General features: G+C 50.3%; 1 protein-coding gene across 2 annotated transcripts; it reads left to right on the forward strand.

Moving 5' to 3' along the window:
• The first annotated feature begins 14,744 nt into the window (after window positions 1-14,744).
• LOC119100914 (CUB and peptidase domain-containing protein 2-like) lies at window positions 14,745-16,665 on the forward strand. Of its 2 annotated transcripts, XM_037224115.1 has the most exons (2): window positions 14,745-14,909; window positions 15,249-16,665. In XM_037224115.1, exons 1-2 carry the CDS (start codon window positions 14,750-14,752, stop codon window positions 16,340-16,342), a joined length of 1,254 nt encoding a protein of 417 aa, XP_037080010.1. In that variant the 5' UTR covers window positions 14,745-14,749; the 3' UTR covers window positions 16,343-16,665. The 2 variants fall into 2 exon arrangements, with proteins under 2 accessions (XP_037080010.1, XP_037080009.1); XM_037224114.1 differs by having other exon boundaries at window positions 14,745-16,665.
• The last annotated feature ends 1,062 nt before the right edge of the window (window positions 16,666-17,727 follow it).

Genomic DNA, 17,727 nt, shown 5'->3' on the forward strand with positions numbered 1-17,727 from the left:
ATAAAAGTCCGCATCGACCCCTCATGGGCCGCATCGGCGCAAAAGACCCCCTGACTAGCATTTGTGGGCCCGGCCCACAAGGCTGGGACCACTGATGTGACCTCAGCAAGCTCTTCAGACTCTTGGGGCCCTTCTCATTAGGCTCTTAAGCCGGTCCCTGATCGTCGTCGGGCGGGACCTACAGGGGGGGGGGGGGGGGGGTACGCGTGTCTGCTGTGTCCACACCCCTGCCTGCGCTACTCAGAGTTGACACGTTCCCGGGCGACCTGCTAAATGTAAAGCACTCGGGTGGGGGGAGCATTGCTCCTAAGATCTTAAAACTTAGGGTGCCGGAGACCCAAAATTCACGGAGTAGGCACCCCTCTACGGGAACTCACTTACACCAAATTTGCAGGCACCTAGATCATGATATTCGGATCAAACAAGGGCATGCAAAATTAAACCAGCTATCGGTGTCTGAAGCGCCAACAGACCTGTTAATTACTGTATTGACCCATTGACACATTCACAGCTGGTCCAATAGGTATAGCTAACCTTGATGCGTTTAGCTCATAGACCGGCGTCTGTAGCCCGCTGGAACTGATAAATATGATGCGAGCAGATTGTTTGCAAGTAGCTAAACTCTGACCTTGGTGCATTACTTCGGAGGAAGTCCGAACGGATTTCGGATTTCGGAACGAAAGTTCGGAGAAAGGTAGATGAGACATCGCTTCGCAAACACAAATAGTGTTGCTTTGCTTTTGAGGTCTCCAAGTATAATACAAAAGAAAGCTTGTCAACAAATTATTCCAAATCTGTTGAAGCAGATGTCTCGAAAGTACACGCATTCAGGGCAGGACAACAGCAATGAACCGACGCTTCAGTACTCTGTTACAGAGGACGGCATGAGCCAGCCGACCTGAGACCGGCACCTGAAGCACGACACGGTACGTTGCTGTTTTGGGAGGGGAGGGTGAGCCGTCGCACACTGTTTCTGCATGTATGTTGACACTCACCATGACCAAGAGCGAACTTATGAGAGAGAGGTTCATCCCTGGTTTTCGGTTGGGGACCAGCCGAAAAGGTTGACCTCACCTGCCTTCAAAACATGACCTCTCCTCGGATTTGGGATACTTGAATTCGCTTGCTCGATGTTATGTTTCAAAAATGCTTCGTAAATTCAAAATTGATTTCCTGCGGAAGAACGACTTCCCATTTCAAGTTAAGGGGAGCTCCCTATTTGTGAAAAGATCAGAATGGGGTGTAATTCACACAAAAAAATATCGGTAAGCCTTGATAAGGGATCGCTGATGACTACCGCTGCCGCTGATAATGTTGTATAACCACCACAGCCATGATTCTGCAATAAATACACTTGCCACTGTTGGGTGAAAACAGAAGCCCAGTCGGCTTTCAAGCCCGAACAGAAGCCCAGTCGGCAGCGAGTGGACTTCTTGTCGCTCCACGGGTAGCTTGCATCCCCCCTGGTCATATTGAGGACTCCGACATGGCATCAGTCCGCTGGATGTTCAACGTCGGATGGGATGCAGGCGCCTTACAGTTATGGATTCCAATTACCAGCTGAACGCGGTGCTACAAATGTCTGCCTACATGAGGTCAAAAATGAGTTGTGAGGTCCAAAGTCAAACAAGAAGACAAAGTAGGCTGATAGTTACAGGCCGCATGCGTCTCGCAATGTTTTAAACAAGGAGCACTCTGGTCTCCTTAAGCTGTTAGCTGTGTGCATAGTCTTCTCATCGGGTCCGCCCAGTCACAAGCATTCTGCTGGTGTAGCCAGCGATATCCTACCTATTTCCCCGGTACGGCGCCCTTTGCCAAAGGGTCATGGTGGGCCATAAGCGTAGGAACGTTTCAAAAGGTGGGGGAGGGGCCAGACTTAAGGTGCACTTCAGGAACTTTTGCTGGGAGGCAAGCCCATTGCCCGGGGGGGGGGGGGAGGGGGGAGAGAGGAAAAGAGGCGGAGGCTCTTGTCCGCTCTTTATTCACATGGCAGATTTTTGAAATAATTATTTGAGCCCTACTTCCTTCCGCCGTTGACGGCCACTGCCCTGGTCCGGCCGTCCCACGCATGGCAACCAAAAGTTATCGCTAGAATATTTCATGATCAAGTCAAGCGAGGTCAAGTTTGTTTGTATTGTGAATGTGAATAAACTGCGGAATCAGACATTAAACGATTGCATGGAATAAATGATCAGCGCTCTTAAGTTACAAATAGTTCAGTGGGCTCATTCTAAACCGATACTATACAGAAGGTTTGTCAGAATTTTTATTCTGGTTCTACAGACAAATTGATGGCCCCGAGAACGTAGGTTGTAAATCGCTGCCACCGGTCGCAGACCGTGTCTGTCAACAATAAACAGCGAACGCCTTAAACGATTCAAATCCACCGCGTCCGGGTGAGTGTAATGGAATGCAAACACTCCAACCATACGAGCCATCAGGACAACAAATTCTTGCCGATGGCAGTGTTAAGCCTCCTGATTACGAAAGTGTATGTTGTTAAAGAGAGTATGCTGCCTTTTCGTGCTCAGTTATTGGCAGATCAGACGCGTGCAATTTGAGCAATAGTGCCAGTTTTCTCGAAATTCTTCTGAATATCTCCGAATTACGATTTTAATGAGCCGGTCAGGGGTGGTGAAACCTGCCGACTTGGTAAATAAGGTCGGCAACAAAAAATCATTTATTCACGCGAGGCCTGTCGCCAAAAATGTTTTTCGACAGCAAATTTTGGTGACGACCGAAACGACAAAGTACAGCACACTATGTAAAACATAAGATTAGGTCTTCATACATAGATATTATGCCTCCATGGTAATAAATTTCGCCACACAACACAAGCAAACGATTCTGTAAAGACTCCTTACCGTACTCTACAGCACCGCGATGTCTTTGCTAAGTTTTATTCCAACCTAGCGACAAAAATATCCTATGATTTGTAGTTGGTCAGCCGACTCGGCGATAGGTCGGCGACAAGTCAGTGTATTTCTTATGGCCCGGCCGGTGGGCCGATTCGCTGTTTTTAGGCAGCCGACTCTCAGTGTCCCAAACTTTTGAGCATAAAATACCGAAAAAGATCTAGATATGGGAATTTTTTCCGGCCGCAAGGTCGTGTTTCAATTGTGATGCAACTGACATGAAGTGGGCAGTGAATTTCGATGCACTGCAACTTTGCAAGTGGCATTCGCATCGCATATAATTTTGCTTTGATATAATGGAGGATACGTCCTAGCATTCAAAGTATGTTTAGAACGTGATGCACTGGTATGATAAGTGTCATGCACTCAATTGCCAAGGGAAATGACACATTCGATGACACACACAGCCGATGACAATGACACACACAGTGAATTACAAAATTGTGCTGATAGAAACATAAGCATAATCACCGTACACATTTAAGCACAGGCTGTAAAGGCGGACAGCCTACCATATATACCGCCTACATTGATAGCAGAAATAAATATAGGTTGTGTGGTGATGGCATAATGACAGCAGCGCTAATTTTTATGCGTGATTGGGAGGAGATATCAACCTATGGACCATGGTCAATAAATTTAATCTGGATGAGATGGTGTTGTGTAATAGTAAGTTTTTATCTCATCTATTTGTAATTTTCCAGCTAGAAATAATGGCTGGATGGAGGGGAATCAGCATTGAGGGGGCCCAGCCCAACACAGATATTCGGTAGTGCCCCAGAAATCCATTTGAATTGACACTCCTGTATTATACATGCCAAACATTACAGATAACCGGATAATTATTTTAGATTTGCATTTACTTACATGCAAATTGCAATTTTTGGCTACCTGATTGAATTTCTACCAATGTTTGGATGTTGGTAATGAAATGTGTTATTCTCCTGTAGCAGTTGATGTTTACATGATCTGATATGCAGATGTTTACACCAGCATACATAAGATAAATAAAATACGGTAGCCAACAATTTTTAATCGTCACCTTGATTCGCCGGTTTTGTACCGCGGACAAGAAGAGGGGGCGGGGGCTTCCCTGACGGTTGCAAACTCAGAAGGGTAAAGCCCCGCAAAAAATAAACGGGTGGTGAACTGTCTTTAGTGAGGTCTTGTGATTGGTAAGAAATTTCCTGCTGCTAACTGACCCCACTAGACCAAGTCGAAGGTCGAATTTTCATGAAAACCAAACATCAGGTTTGCTTCTTCATATATATATATGAAATCATGCAGTGAAGTGACATGGAACACAAAGAAGTGTGTTGCTTGTTTAATCATGAGTACCATGGCATTCATAAGGCAGGGTTTCGTTCATGTAACAAGGCCAACCCTCCGCGCGCGGTCCGCAGAATCGTCGCTTGCCCCCTGCCGCACCCGCCAGCCTTGAATCACCTTGCAATGATCGTAAAAAAGCATCGCTACTCTGAGGCCAGAATTACTAGGGGCACTTTGTTGGTGTCATCACGCGCACAATGGATGCCCCAGAGGCCACCAAAGATTTTAGCAAGACGGAGGCTGGGGCCCGCGATTTGCAATGTTCGGGGTCCCTGACACCATGAGAAGCTCCTGTGTCGGTCAGGGGTCAGCTGTGAGGGTCAGAAGGCCTCCCGCGTCAGGGAGCGGACCAATACGACATAGTGCATCACTATAAGGGCCTCCCGTCGGACAGGGGATGCCGCCCCGTGTAGCCAGCATGAGGGTCGGACGGCGCACCGCGGTGGGACAGAATGCCCGTCAACACTTAGCTGATCTCTGGAAGTCCTAAAATTGAATGCGGCTGAAAATGAGTTATAACACCGTAATCAGCATGTCTAACATTAACATTGACAGATTTTCAGAAAAAACTCGTTGATCACACACATCGTTAGTGCGTCATAAAGCCCCAATGACTTCGAGCAAAATGGAAGGGTCTGGGTTTGAATATAAATGAGAATATGACTGGTCTGCAAAGGCAAACTGGTCTTCTGATCCATCAAACACGTTTAGCCAGGAGACGAAGGCAGTTGCTTGCTTAGAATCTTTCCAACGAACGTGACTACATGGCATCAAAAACAGTCCCTTGATACGTACCTCCCAACATACCGCACTCTATATGTTATACCCGAGACGGGATGCGTCGCCCCGCCTGAGACCAATCCAAACCTAGTAGTAGAACCTGGCATGCATAAAATGCTAACTCACCGCAAAAACAGGAGCTGTCAACGCCAATTCATGTAAATCCTAGCTTTTATAGTTATACAACCATCAGGGTGAGAAATTAGCTGTTGGCAGGATTCGGTTCAAAGGCATTGTTTCCAGATGATTGTCTGCATGCCGAAGTATTATGCATCCACAAGGAAATTATTTGTAGGGCTTGACTTGCGCCAGCTTAAGACGTCATTGCTGTTGCCCACACACACAGGTTCAAGTGATTTGCAACTAATTAATTATGGTTGCCGTGCAACACCTCTCAAACTACAAATGCTACTAGTATGACTAGGGTCTCTGACATGATTAAAAGGCTTGTTTGACATACAAATAATCTTAGCTGGATACAAAAGGCCTGCTTATGCGTACTAGTAAAATTTCATGGAAACCGTTTTTTTGTCAAGGTGTTTAGTGTATATAAGAACCTCCTAGAAACACTTTAAACTTTTTAAAACTTTTCAGTGATTCAACTTAACGTGAAAACGGCTTTCACGCGAGGTAATATATATGTAATCTGCCTAAGAGAGTCCACATGCCCATGAATCTAACGTTTCATGTTCAACGCAAGTGCAACTGCGTACATTGTGAAGCCAGCTGTACGAGCTAGCAAGCAAGTTCGTTTCTCCATTGCAAACGCTAAAAGTGTCGTGAGGTCCTGCGCCTTGGAGCCGTCCGACTCGCCGGTCGGGGTTGGACCGCCCCTGCCCGCCACACGAGGGAGGGCGTCTTTTGTGCGCAGCGTGCCGTGGGGTGTGTCGCGATGCGGCCGGGGCCGCGTCCCCTTGTCTGCATACCACTGACGCCAACTGCGCTGGATCGCAGCTATTTCTGGCGTGCGAGGGCGGCTTTGCTAGTAGTTTCATTCATACCAGTTTAGAGGTACCTGATAACGCACTCGATTTCTGGACGTTGACTAAGATAATGGTATGATAATGTTGCAGCCATAATAAATTCGGGCATGACACTAAACCAATGAAAATAATACAAAAATATGACACCAATATGATACTGAAATTTCAGCTGTTGGAAAGGCACATCTTCGAATAAGAAGAGCGTGGAAATATCTATGCGAAACAGAACGGCAGCTTCCCCAAAGCAAATGCAGAACACAACCAGCCGTACGCAATGCTGATAAGACCTGGCTTGATGAAGCCAACTCAGTTTCTGAGATCCAAAGTCAAACAAGACTGTTAAGTACACCCATTGCCATAAGTTGCATGCCTCCCGCGACGCATCCCGCAACACGCACTCAAGGTACATGCTCCTTGAGCAGGCTGTTGGCAGTCTGCAAAGTATTCCGTGCCGGACTGCTCAGTTACAAACATTCCACGGGCACAGGCAGAGATATCGCGCCATCCAAGCCCCGGCGGCTTTTGCCAAAGGATCGGATCTCACAATGGTGACCAGTCCCCTCTTGACCGCCGCGGCGATTACCCAGCGGGGTGGCGGGGGGAGCGGCGGTGGTCGCCAGGCGCCGCCACCGTGAGGAAGTGTGCGCATGGAGAAGGTGGTCTTTTGACTCGTAAACACAGCTAGTTAACACACCGTCGAAAAACCATCTTGCCAGTTCCGACCTCAAAAGCGATCTAAAACCACTTCGGAGTGCTTTGATCACTTTTTCACGAAAAAGCTTAACAATACCGGAATTTCGGTACTGCCAGGCGGGTGTGTGTTCACACTTCGGAGTCGTTAGGCTAGCACTTACAAACACACACACACACACACACACACACACACACACACACACACACACACACACACACACACACACACACACACACACACACACACACACACACACACACACACACACACACACACACACACACACACAAACACACACACACACACACACACACACACACACACACACACACACACACACACACACACCCACACCCACACGCACACACGCACGCACGCACGCACGCACGCATAATTTAAAACTGTTAATTGTGTATGTTTTACAGTTTAAATCACGGCTCAAGGTGCCCTCGTCGCCGAGATATGGAGCGAAACGTGAAAGACTCAGCCGCGGGCCGCGCGCGGTGCCGGCGCTCTGGCGGCCGACGGCGGGAAAAGGCGCATTCTTCCTGTCCTCTCTGCAACACAGGCACACCTATTCCACGGGATCGGCGATTGATCGCTGGACATGGCCGATTCTTTTTGCCGCTTCCATCAGCTGTCGGCCTTTGAATGATGGCAGTACGCACTGCCGTTGCATTTAACGGCGTTGTATTGTATCGAAAAGTGAAAAACGGTCGGCAGCGGCCAAATCAGTTTCCCTGGTTCACGCACACGTTACACTACAGTCTATACCACGTCGATGTCCGTTCAATTCCCCATCAGAGCATGCTACTCCCGAGTGCGTCCGTGCCCTGGATGCAAAAATGTGGCAGAAAACGTGTAAAACTGGGAAAAAGAGCAAAGGTGTGAACCGTAAAAAAGAAACCACGCCAGTGTGAACGGTGTGAATCGCGCGCGGAACGCCGCCTGCCTTGCCGCTGGCCGGCATGACGTGCGGGAGCAACGCGCCGTGCGCCAGGCAGAGCTGCACTGCGCCAGAGACACGTTTGTGGCGCCGCCCGAGCTGCGGCTGGGCCAGATAGAGGTCGTCTGCGCCTACTGCAGCATGTTGCGTTTGCGACGAGTCGCCCTGCGCCTCCTCCCCCGATGACAAGGTGGCTCTGCCGTTCCACCCGCCGCCGCTTCCAGGCCAGTGACAGCTGTTTGAGCCGGAGTCGCCGCATATTAGGCGCCGGCATCCGGCAATTTGTCCTGCAATTTGCAGTGCAACGGTGCGTTACACAAACTCGCGATACGACTGAAAATGTAGTCGCGTTCATTGTAAATGTTGGGAAACAAAAACCAAGCCTAGGCAAAACTAGCCTAACCTAACCTAACCTAACCTAACCTAACCTAACCTAACCTAACCTAACCTAGCCTAACCTAACCTAACCTAAACTCACCTCACCTCACCTCACCTCACCTCACCTCACCTCACCTCACCTCACCTAACTTAACCTAACCTAACCTAACCTAACCTAACCTAGCCTAACCAAACCTAACCTAACCTAACCTAACCTAACCTAGCCTAACCTAGCCTAACCTGACCTAGCCTAACATAACAACCCAGCCTAACCTAACCTCTCGGCGGTTTCTTCAGCCACGTTTCATGTAAAAGAACGAGCTTTCAGGCATGCTTTCAGTGTGTCGGCGACGGGCCCGCGGGCAGGTCGTGCGCAGGAGCGGCGGAGACATGACGGTGGGCGGCGCGTTGCGCGTTGCGGTCGCCGTGCGCGCACAGGCTTGGCTTTGGTTTCCCAGCATTTACAATGAACGCGACTACACTTTCAGCCGTATCGCGAGTTTGTGCAACGCACCTTTGCGCTACAAATTGCAGGACAAATCGCCAGATGGCGGCCCCTAATATGTGGCGTGTCTGGGTCAAACAGCCCGCAAAGACCTGGAGACGCCGCGGGTGGAACGGCAGAGCCACCTTGCCGTCGTGGCCGCAGGCGCCGGGCGACTCTTGTCGCGAGGGTAGCGCGTCGCAGTGGGCGCAAACGACCTCCATCTGGCCCAGCTGCATCTTGGGCAGCGCCACAAACACCACAAACGTGGCGCCACAAACATTCACAACTGACGCGATTACACTTTCAGTCGCATCGTGAGTTTGTGCAACGCACCGCTGCGCTGCAAACTGCAGGACAAATTGCCGGATGCCGGCGCCTAATATTCGGCGACTCCGGCTCAAACAGCTCTCACTGGGCTGGAAGCGGCGGCGGGTGGAACGGCAGAGCCACCTTGTCATCGGGGGAGGAGGCGCGGGGCGACTCGTCGCAAACGCAGCGTGCTGCAGTAGGCGCAGACAACCTCCATCTGGTCCAGCTGCAGTTCGGACGGCGCCACAAACGTGTCTCTGGTGTAGTGCAGCCCTGCCTGGCGCGCGGCGCGTTGCTCCCGCGCCTCGTGCCGGCCAGCGGCAAGGCAGGCGGTGCTCCGCGCGCGATCCACACCGTTCACACTGGCGTGGTTTCTTTTTTACGGTTCACACCTTTGCTCTTTTTCCCAGTTTTACACGTTTTCTGCCACATCTTTGCATCCAGGCACGGACGCACTCGGGAGTAGCATGCTTTGATGGGGAATTGAACGGACATCGACGTGGTATAGACTGTAGTGTAACGTGTGCGTGAGCCAGGGAAACTGATTTGGCCGCTGCCGACCGTTTTTCACTTTTCGATACAGTACAACGCCGTTTAATGCAACAGCAGTGCGTACTGCCACCATTCAAAGGCTGACAGTTGATGGAAGCGGCAAAAAGAATCGGCCACGTCCAGCGATCAATCGCCGATACCATGGAATAGGTGTGCCTGTGTTGCAGAGAGGGCAGGACGAATGCTCTCTCTCCCGCCGTCGGCCGCCGGAGGGCGCCGGCACCGTGCGCGGCACATGGCTGAGTCTTTCACGTTTCGCTCCATATCTCGGCGACGAGGGCACCTAGAACCGTGATTTAAACTGCAAAACATACACAATTAACAGTTTTAAATTTTTCTCATGGTGCGCAGCGAAGCAAGCACGCAAGCGCTTGTCAACTTTACTAAAGGAACACTGTGTTCACACACACACACACACACACACACACACACACACCACACACAGCACACCACACACACACACACACACACACACACACACACACACACACACACACACACACACACACACACACACACACACACACACACACACACACACGCACACACACGCACACACACTCTCTCTCTCTCTCTCTCTCTCTCTCTCTCTCTGTGTGTGTGCGTGTGCGTGTGCGTGTGCGTGCGTGTGCGTGTGCGTGTGCGTGTGCGTGTGCGTGTGCGTGTGCGTGTGCGTGTGTGTTTACATTGATGCCCTGTTTTAATGCTATGATGACGGACTTGAATAGCCACGAACGCATCGCAAAAAGTCAAAACACACGTCCATGTCTACTTATCTGTGGGCGTCGTCTGGTACTGCACTGGTCGGGTGCGGGGGGGGGGGGGGGCCAAAGTCTAGTATAAAATATGGCAGCAACGGCGCACATTTCACGACTGGCCATAGGGTTCCCACGTTAAAATGACCATCTTCAGGCTCACGGCGTTCTAAATCTTGAACATATATATGCATAAACAGAGCATAGAAATGAAGCTTGAACAATTCTCTTTCGATTTCCAAGATAAAAAGTGCGCGCCGTCGCACTCATTTTCGAGCTATCAGCCAAAGCGCAGACCCATGCACGCGCCACGCTGTCCAGGCGTGGGATCGAATCCCGATGCCACCAACTCTTTTCAGCAGAGTTGAGATGGAACACGGAGTGAATACGGCCACTGACTGGCGGTAGAACTATTTAGTGCAACAATATTCTGATTATATATAAACATTTTTGACATAACATGACCTTTTCTAAACAGTGCAGGCAGATAACTCCTTTGGTGAAATGTCTTATCGGGTACGTGCACAATATTGCATCATACCAAACATTTCCATTACATTATAGTGCCTTTCATGTCTCAATAAACACATCTAATGCAATCACACAGCTGTGCTGAGCTCACATAATTACTGGTTGGCCCATTTCATGGGTGGTAAGGCCACTGTAGACAAAGGCTATCAATGCTTATGTGGAATATTCAAATGCCAATCAGACAACAATCTCAATATTCATATATTAAAAAATAGCAAGACCCTTCGCTCCAACGTAAATATACCTGAACACGCCTTTGCCAATCACTTCGCATGCAGTATTCCACAAGCATTCAACAGCCGGTAGCCTAAGCCTCAACATTCATAACTGGCAAGGTGTGCAGTAACTGAATCATTACATCATCAGTTTTGCTGCAGAATGTTTAAATGAGTCATTATATGCAAACTGAGACATAATGTGACTTGGCAAGAACAACATACATCTGATTAGCCCAGAGGCATCTGAAATTACTTGAACACAATCTGATCCCCCAACCACCACTCCCAATGGTGCACCACAATTCAAGTATCTTACGACTGAGAAATATGATTACACTTAATTGCCACAAATAAACCAAAGATGCCGCTAGCACAGCACTGCCAACTTTTGGTACAACATCCTAAAACTGGTGTTAATCCCGCTTCTGGTATACTTATAGTGTGTGTCGATACCTACTAGTCAAAACTTTGGAGTACCCGGTGTTGTATGGCCCTGGGTCGCGTGTTATTCATACGAGGACAGGTCGACTTTCTTGTCTTAAACACCACAGGTGTCTGGCGTGGCATAGATCAAACAAGCAGACACGTGACTGTGGCGAGCCGTAAGTCGTCTGCCCACAGCGAGTGGTGCTGATTAGTGAACACAGCGAGCGTGGCTAGAATATTAAATACAAAGCGCGTAAAAACGACACAAGCGACACAAAACGGTGGTGCAGATGCTGCATTTACGTACGTGTCAATTTCACGCCCCAAACCCGCCCGGGTTAGGTGTCAGCGCGTATTCGAGTTTGCTTTCGGAAAACGCGACCTATGTCGCCTCCTGGTCGATTGCTGACGTCGCAGTGTCTGACGGCGTTGGGCTGCCTGGGTGTTTGTGAGATAGCACATGCGCCTGCACATTGCAGTTGGCTTCATGTCGTGATCTGCTCGGATCGCCAAGCTCTAACACCAGTTCTGAAAAACACCCCAACGCCATAAAATCTGCTGTTAATGTGCGAGTGCACATGTGCCATAGTGTGCATTGATTTGTACTTTTTCCGGTACAATTCTCCGTTCCCTTCTGAACACGTGTCGAGGCTTTTTTCGTTACGTCTCGTCGTTGCTGAACTACGATTCTAGTTCCGCCTCGCAATACAGTGGCTTTATATTAAGTTGCAAATGTTGCTTCGCAGCGTTATTCCAACGTCCGTGTTTTGGATACTTCATCTTTTGCGGTCGTCATTTCGGTGACTCGACTTTTTGCTCGTCGAATTACTTTCATGTTGCCTTTCCCAGGTTGCCATTTACCAGGTGCCAAAAAGACATCCTCCAAATGAGCTTTTCGGCTGTTTGTCCAAAAACCGTCAATAACTGGGTTGTCAGTCCAGTTGCACGGACTAACTTTCGAGACTGCCGTTGTTTGGGCAGAGCTGCGCCATGCTGGGTCTTTACTGTATTCTTGGGCAATTAAAAAAGGCTTGACGTGCTCCCATGTTTTCCCCGATTTTCGACCACATTTTTCCAAACTGAAACTGAAAGTGAGTTGTGATTTTTCCAAGTTGGGTGCAAAGGGTAATTTGTGTTGTTGAAATATGTTATGTAATTCAACGTGTGTTCTTGCGTAAGGTCGAATAAGAACAATACCACTGGATCAGTTTTTTATCAGCGTAACATTTCTTAACTAATTCTATTTTATATGCATCTTATGACAACATTTGGCTATTACTTTAAGTGTATGGAGGATATAAGACATAACAAACAGGCTTTGATATTCATTTCCCCAAACCGAACAGTACTCCTTACCAATTACGACACCTCACAAAAAAGCAAAATCTACCGGAATCTACTTGTTTTTAATATGCATGTTATGTTGCCGAATCAAAATATACGTGTTTGTAATATGCATCAGCTGTAAGCACCCTCTTCCCCAAAAAACATCATCGGGCTTAGCCACATCGTCACTGCTGGGGGAAGGCGGTCCTAGGTTTCCGGCTGACACGGAACCAGGTGCTCGGTGTTCGTGACTTCTGGTCAAAATAAGGTCCGGCGTTGTCCCAATAGCCTCCTATCGATACAAAAGTCCCTCTGACTGACATCTCAGGACACGGTGTCGCTGCTTTGACCCATAGGACACTTCGGACCCCTCAGCCTCCATCGGGCCAGGGATCTTTGGTTCCGAGAAGCCTTTCGGACACCTTTGGCCTCTTCATTTGAGCCCCTCGAGCACAGCCTCAGCCGACTCAGGGCCTCAGGGCTGGTCACTTGGTCACTGTTGGTCATTTTGAGCCCCTAATTGTTTCAGGGACCACCAAACCACTTCCAATCGTGGGCCCCAGTCTTGCTTCTGCTCGGGAAGTGAGTCCCAAGTGTTTAAACGGATCCGAAGCCATCTGTTGGTGTTGGCAGCCTCTGGCCGAAATAGAGGCCTGCATTGGGCAAAGGAGCTCTCAATAAATGCAGGAGGCCCTCTGACTAAAATCTGAGGTCACGGCCCTACCGACTGGGATACGTCATGTGACCTAGAACCATTGGCCGTTTAGCGCTCCAATCGGGTCCTTCGTCTTTCCCGAACAGTCCATCCGGCCACTGTTCTCGTCTCTTGAACGTTACTCCTGGCCTTATAGGGCCCTTTGCCAACACAGAGCCCCTTGTTAGGCGCTGTGGGCCCTGGCCGACACAGGACCGCCCCCCCCCCCCCGCACGCTGACTCAGGGGCCCGAACAATGTAAATCGCGGGTCCTAGCCTCATCCCTGCTTGGAAAACAGGCCCTCAGACCGAAACCGACACAGAGAAGACTGTTCAGCGCAGGTGGTGCCTAACCGACATAAAAGTCCGCATCGACCCCTCATGGGGCCCAATGGGCGCAAAAGACCCCCTGACTAGCATTTGTGGGCCCGGCCCACAGGGCTGGGACCACTGATGCGACTTCAAGCAACACTTGCACTTGCCACTGTTGGGTGAAAACATGTGTTGACTTTCATCAGGGTCATTGTTGACTTTCAGAAGCTACCACTCATGGCAGTTAATTGTCCTTTATTCTAATCCAGTCGCTGTCTTTTGAAAAACTTATCAAACATCTGCACACTGGTGTAACATATGAGGTAGATAGCATGGTTAAAAGCATTTGGTACCTACACGATGCTGTTCAGCACAAAATATCCATGATGCTACTATTAATGCTGTTAGGTAAGCATTACATAATACACCAATGTCAACACAATTGTTCTGCATTCATTTGGCTCGGCATTCCCTCTGCTCATATGCATTGGGGGGACTCAGAGGAGCGTTGGAGGGACTCAAACCAGCACTGCGGGGGGGGGGGGGGGCTCACACGCCCTACAATTATATCAGATGACTCCTCTGGACCCACCACCTGCTAATTGGTTGGATCACTGGCAATAATAGTAAACATAGTAAACCTCATTTATTTTTCTCGTGAGCTCACGGAAGCAGCCCGTCACTTCTTTGCAGTTATTTTGGATGGCGAACTCAGCACCGCTTTGCGGGCAACCAGGATACGTCATTTGGTGGCAGGATTCGCCTACGCCTCCCTCCCCACAGAAATGTGACGGTGCAAGTCTGTGTGACTATGCAGTACCAACGCCCTGTGATGCTGTTCACGACATGCCGTACACGTGTGCATCGGCGACATTACTGACTCGCAGATCTCCTTCTGTCTGTACAATGGAACGCTCGCGTAGAACCCCACCGTCATCGGCACAGCTGCTACGTGGAAGGCTGTGGTGCCGCTGTGTAGCTTCTTTCTTTTGTTGTCATACAACCAAAGTACACGACAACCTCAGCAAAACAATGGCTGACAGTGACAAGCGGATTTCTGTCCGGTATTTATACGCGTGCGGCTCCAGCTGCTCTCAGTGTATCAGCGGTCGCAATGGCAGCATTCTTGGTGATCGTTCTTCTGGGCGCGGCCGCGGCCAAGCCGCCGCCGTCTCTGCTGCGAAGACCACCGCCCTCCGTCCACGACGCCAAGTCTCTGGAGCCCGTGCCTTTTGACCATGGGCTAGAAGTTGCACGCACTTCTCTGTCTTGTGGTGACCACGCGCTGGCGGTGGGCACGTACACCATCACATCACCGAACCATCCTTCCAACTACGGAAACAACTACGACTGCGCCTATAACCTGACGCCGGGGTCGGGCGCTGGAAGTCTTTCCATCACTTGTTCCGCGTTCAACATCGAGTCTCACAGCTCCTGTGCGTGGGACTGGCTGCGGGTGAACGGAAACAAGTTTTGTGGTACCCAAGGCCCCTCTGTCTCCGACAGCGCATCACTGACCATTGACTTCCATGCCGACTATTCGGTAGTCAAGACTGGGTACTCCTGCACCATTACGGCCGCGTCCGCGCCCCCCTCGGACTCGTTGAGTTGTGGTGACCACGCGCTGGCGGTGGGCACGTACACCATCACATCACCGAACCATCCTTCCAACTACGGAAACAACTACGACTGCGCCTATAACCTGACGCCGGGGTCGGGCGCTGCAAGTCTTTCCATCACTTGTTCCGCGTTCAACATCGAGTCTCACAGCTCCTGTGCGTGGGACTGGCTGCGGGTGAACGGAAACAAGTTTTGCGGTACCCAAGGCCCCTCTGTCTCCAACAGCGCATCACTGGCCATTGACTTCCATGCCGACTATTCGGTAGTCAAGACTGGATACTCCTGCACCATTACGGCCGCGTCCGGGTCGGGGGCTACGACTCAGGCTCCCTCGGGCAGCTGCAGCTGCGGCGTGGCCAACCGCGCCTCCCGGGTGGTCGGCGGCGTCGAGACCGAGGTCAACGAGTACCCGTGGCAGGCAGGCCTGGTCAGCCCCGGCGGGACCCGCACCTGGTGCGGCGGCAGTCTCATTAACGACCGGTACGTGGTGACGGCGGCCCACTGCACCAGTGGTAGCACGGCGTCGCAGATCCAGGTGCTGCTGGGCGACCATCGAATCAGCGTCGTCGACGGTGAGTCGCGTCACACTGTCAGCCAGATCATCGATCACCCGTCCTACGTGACGCACAGCCAGGGTTATGACATCTCGCTTCTGAAGCTGTCCAGTCCGGTGGCGTTCAACAGCCGGCGGGCGACCGTGTGCCTGCCGACCGCCGGCCAGACGTACGCCGGCGCCACAGCCATCGCCACCGGCTTCGGCCGGCTCGGTGCCTCGCAGCCGCAGGCTACGGAGCTGCAGGAGGTCGAGCTGCCAGTCCGCTCTGAGGCTGAGTGCAGGACCTCGTGGAGCTTCGTCACCGGCACCATGATCTGCGCCGGCGGCCTGCCTGCTGGCGGCAAATCCGTCTGCATGGGCGACAGCGGCGGTCCGCTCGTCACGCTGGAGAACAACAAGTACGCCCTGATCGGCGTCGTCTCGTTCGGCCGGCCGTGCGCCGTGGCGAACACGCCCGACGTCTTCGCCAGGGTGACAGCGGTGCTGTCCTGGATCCAGAGCAGCACGACTGACGCCACCTACTGCAGCTAGAGTACGGCGGTCCGCCCGCCGGCCGGCCAGAGCTGGCGGGCGTCTCTGCAACTGCGCTTGCCTGACGTGCATTTCGTCAAGAATGAACGTAGGCCATAGTTATGGAGTCCTGTCTCGGTTATAGCTGCCTTTCGTTTCACCGTAACATGGAACACTTTTATTTGGCGGATTGATTCACTATTGTAGTTTATTTAATGTCACAAATTGTCTTGAAATAGGTTTGCTTGCTTGCTTCGCTAGCTTGTTGGGGTTCAGACAGTTTGATATAACCTGTATCTATGGCACCTTTCCTGTTGACGTTGGAAATATAAAGCTCAGCTTTATGTTTTGTGATGAGAAGAAGCTTTCGAAGGCCATTTTACGCTACATCCAGCAATGCAACTCGGTTGCCAATCTTCACGCCGACAACTCTGTGGTCTGCTGGACTGAAGGTCATACACCACAAACTACTAAGCCCCCAAAACGGCACAAAAACACTGTACGTGCGTTAACACGCGTTGGGCTGAGGGCAATTTGAACCCTCCCTCCGAAGATTGTTCCGGAACAATTTCCGAACTACGCGGAGTAGCCGCGCCAACTTTTGCATAACCGGAGACAAGTGAATAGCAGATGTTTGGTATCAAAAACTGATATCTTCCTTCTAAGGTCGCTGATCTACGACAGGTCAAAACCAGGATATGGATTCAGTGAAGACAGTTTCTAGGGAATCGCTCAACCTCATACAACAGCGGAATGCTGGACGAAGGCATGTATCTCTGAAATGGCTTCTTACGCAACACAGCAGTTGGATTAACAAATTCGATTTATCTAGGATTAGGTATGAAGGTCAAATCAAGATCAAAACCAGCCTGATTTTGCTGCACACCTTACTGTATACGATAGACTTTCGCGCTCCTTCTGAATTTATTGATAACAGAAACCGCATTATACATCCTCCTTGGAATTTTTAAAGGTCACAATAGGCCGCTGACTTAAGATGACCCAGTTCAACGTTTTGTTTTTAGGAACATACTGCCTGGCGTAATCCTTGACGCTTATTCAAATGCAAAATCCACTCAGTCTTGTATGATCTTGGCCACCATGGCCTTCTAAATGTCAAACAAAGTCACTGACTTAAAATGAGCAACAGCCATATTTTGCTTAGAACAGGTATCTAGGTGCACGGTGCTTACATAAGAGCGTCTGGGAGCACATAAGACACCAATCTGGAGTTTGATTTTGTTCGACCTGATTTGACCCGGTTGTCGTCACCTAACAGCCTTAAATTCTGGCCCAAGTGAGTTCACGCACCTTTCAACAAATCCTGCGAATTCTGTATATCTCCAAGTTCTTGAGGTCTCAGGGGGTCAAACTGACTTCAGAAAACGCAGGCACAATTCACTCAA

The sequence above is a fragment of the Pollicipes pollicipes genome, unplaced genomic scaffold (genome assembly GCF_011947565.3).
Source record: "Pollicipes pollicipes isolate AB1234 unplaced genomic scaffold, Ppol_2.1 Scaffold_4881;HRSCAF=5763_pilon_pilon_pilon, whole genome shotgun sequence".
Lineage (NCBI taxonomy): Eukaryota > Metazoa > Arthropoda > Thecostraca > Pollicipedomorpha > Pollicipedidae > Pollicipes > Pollicipes pollicipes.